General features: G+C 37.7%; 1 protein-coding gene across 1 annotated transcript in view; it reads right to left on the reverse strand.

Annotated features, from left to right (window-relative positions):
- svilb (supervillin b) overlaps positions 1–1,187 on the reverse strand; it is a 54,254-nt gene extending 53,067 nt beyond the window's left edge. The window contains exons 1-2 of the mRNA XM_016575382.1: positions 1,011–1,187; positions 710–864 (exon numbers count right to left, since the gene is read on the reverse strand). Coding sequence (XP_016430868.1) covers positions 710–732 — 23 coding nt within the window. The 5' untranslated portion in view covers positions 733–864; positions 1,011–1,187. The remainder of the gene's footprint in view (positions 1–709; positions 865–1,010) is intronic.
- Between the last annotated feature and the right edge of the window lie 641 nt (positions 1,188–1,828).

Raw genomic sequence — 1,828 nt, forward strand, 5'->3', positions numbered from 1 at the left:
ATATATATATATATATATATAAATAATCATATATAATATATTCTAAATATATTTATTTACAAATATATAAATCAAATAAGTAAATAAAATTCATAAATAAATTAGTAAATTAAAATGTGTAAATAAATAAACACGCAAACAAACAAACATTTCTGAATTAATTATTTCAGCTGCTCCACCAGACATCCTTTTTATTCTATAACCACTCAAGCATATACTCAGCATTGTGGGATATCATAAACAACCAATGATACATCTATGCTGTCTTCCAAATCCAACCAGATGAAGGCATCTTACTAGACGAGATGAGCCATGCCTCTCCATCTCTGTGGACTCTGGTTTCAAACACAGCCATTATGCTTCAGTAAAAATCCCAGTTCCACTGTGACAAACTCCAATGCAAACTCAGACCACATTTCTTCTTAAAACAAACACCAAAAGCAGGAAGTTACACCAGCATCTGCAGAATATTAAGATTGTCAAAATATACCTGTTGAGCTGTAAGAGGACGTAGACGACACAATCACTGACACATGCTTCCCAACCTGTTCATTGTCCAGCGGGAGCGGATCAGGGAGGGTTGGAGTCATAGGGGGATTACGCTATCATGGGGCTTAATAAAGCCGGCTCAGCCTGAGGGCTTACAGCTGCCGCCACACAGAGACGTACACGGAGAAACAAAAAGGAGGAAGATGGAAATGTTACTTACTGGTTACTGTTTCCTAAGTTCATTGGTAGAGCCCAAACGCAACTAATTCCAAATGCAAATGTTTCTAAAGAGTATTTTGTATTAAGTGCAGGTCAGTTTGTGAATGATGAGAGGTGAAGAGACAGCAGACGTCCAACATACTGAACGAAAGGATGCTGATCCATATGAAACAAAGATGTCAAAGAATAACAGTGTTGATTATAGACAGGAAGGAGGAAAAATGGGGAGGGAAAGGGGAAAAGAGGCAGAGGAAGGGAAAGGATATTTGGAAGGGAGGAAAGAAAGGGGGAAAATAGGATACGGCGAACAATTAATGAAAACACAACAGAGGAGAAGAAATCAGACAATTCCAATAGCGTACAAATCCCCCCAAAAAATATTCCAAGGAATCTTTATGGAGAACTTCTGCCGGTCACTGAAAATCCACAGGTGGCAATTTTCTGAATTTCCTGTTCAGCTAACAACTCCAGAGTGACAGAATACTGAGAGTCATGCTAGTGCACATGCTCTCTCTCTCACACACATACATACACACACACACAAACGAGCAGAGGTAACCTCACCCAGTGGACTCCATGTATGGCCTGAGAACTGAGTCCTGCAGGGGAATCTGCCATAAATAGACTGTGGGGGGGTTAAGAGACCCAGGGATTGAATCAGCTGTTAGATCATCAACCTCACCAGAGTACCAGAGATAGACGCACGCATGGACCAGAGGAAACACACACAGATGGATCGGACTTGAAATACTGATGCTTTTTTTTTTTAGTTACTGTATTATTCAGCACTAAAATGAATTTGCATCATCAGCTGCAAAGAGCAAACAGTGCGATGTATAAATGGAATATTTTTCAACGTTTCTTGAAAGCTTATTTCAATGAAAAGTGGTTAAATACATTTTCAATCATCAATGTGCATCATACATCTAGCATCTACACAAAAGTATGGCATTTATTAAAACAGAACTGTGCAAGATTTATTGTTAGTTTATTTCAATTAAAAGTAGCTATTTTTTTTAAAAGCTACTGAATTATTTTGAGTTAAAATCAATGTGCATCATACATTTAAAAAAAGCAAACAGTGTAGCATTTATTAAAATGGAGTTATGCAGCATTAGTT

This window comes from Sinocyclocheilus rhinocerous, unplaced genomic scaffold (genome assembly GCF_001515625.1).
Source record: "Sinocyclocheilus rhinocerous isolate Xijiao unplaced genomic scaffold, SAMN03320098_v1.1 scaffold112, whole genome shotgun sequence".
Lineage (NCBI taxonomy): Eukaryota > Metazoa > Chordata > Actinopteri > Cypriniformes > Cyprinidae > Sinocyclocheilus > Sinocyclocheilus rhinocerous.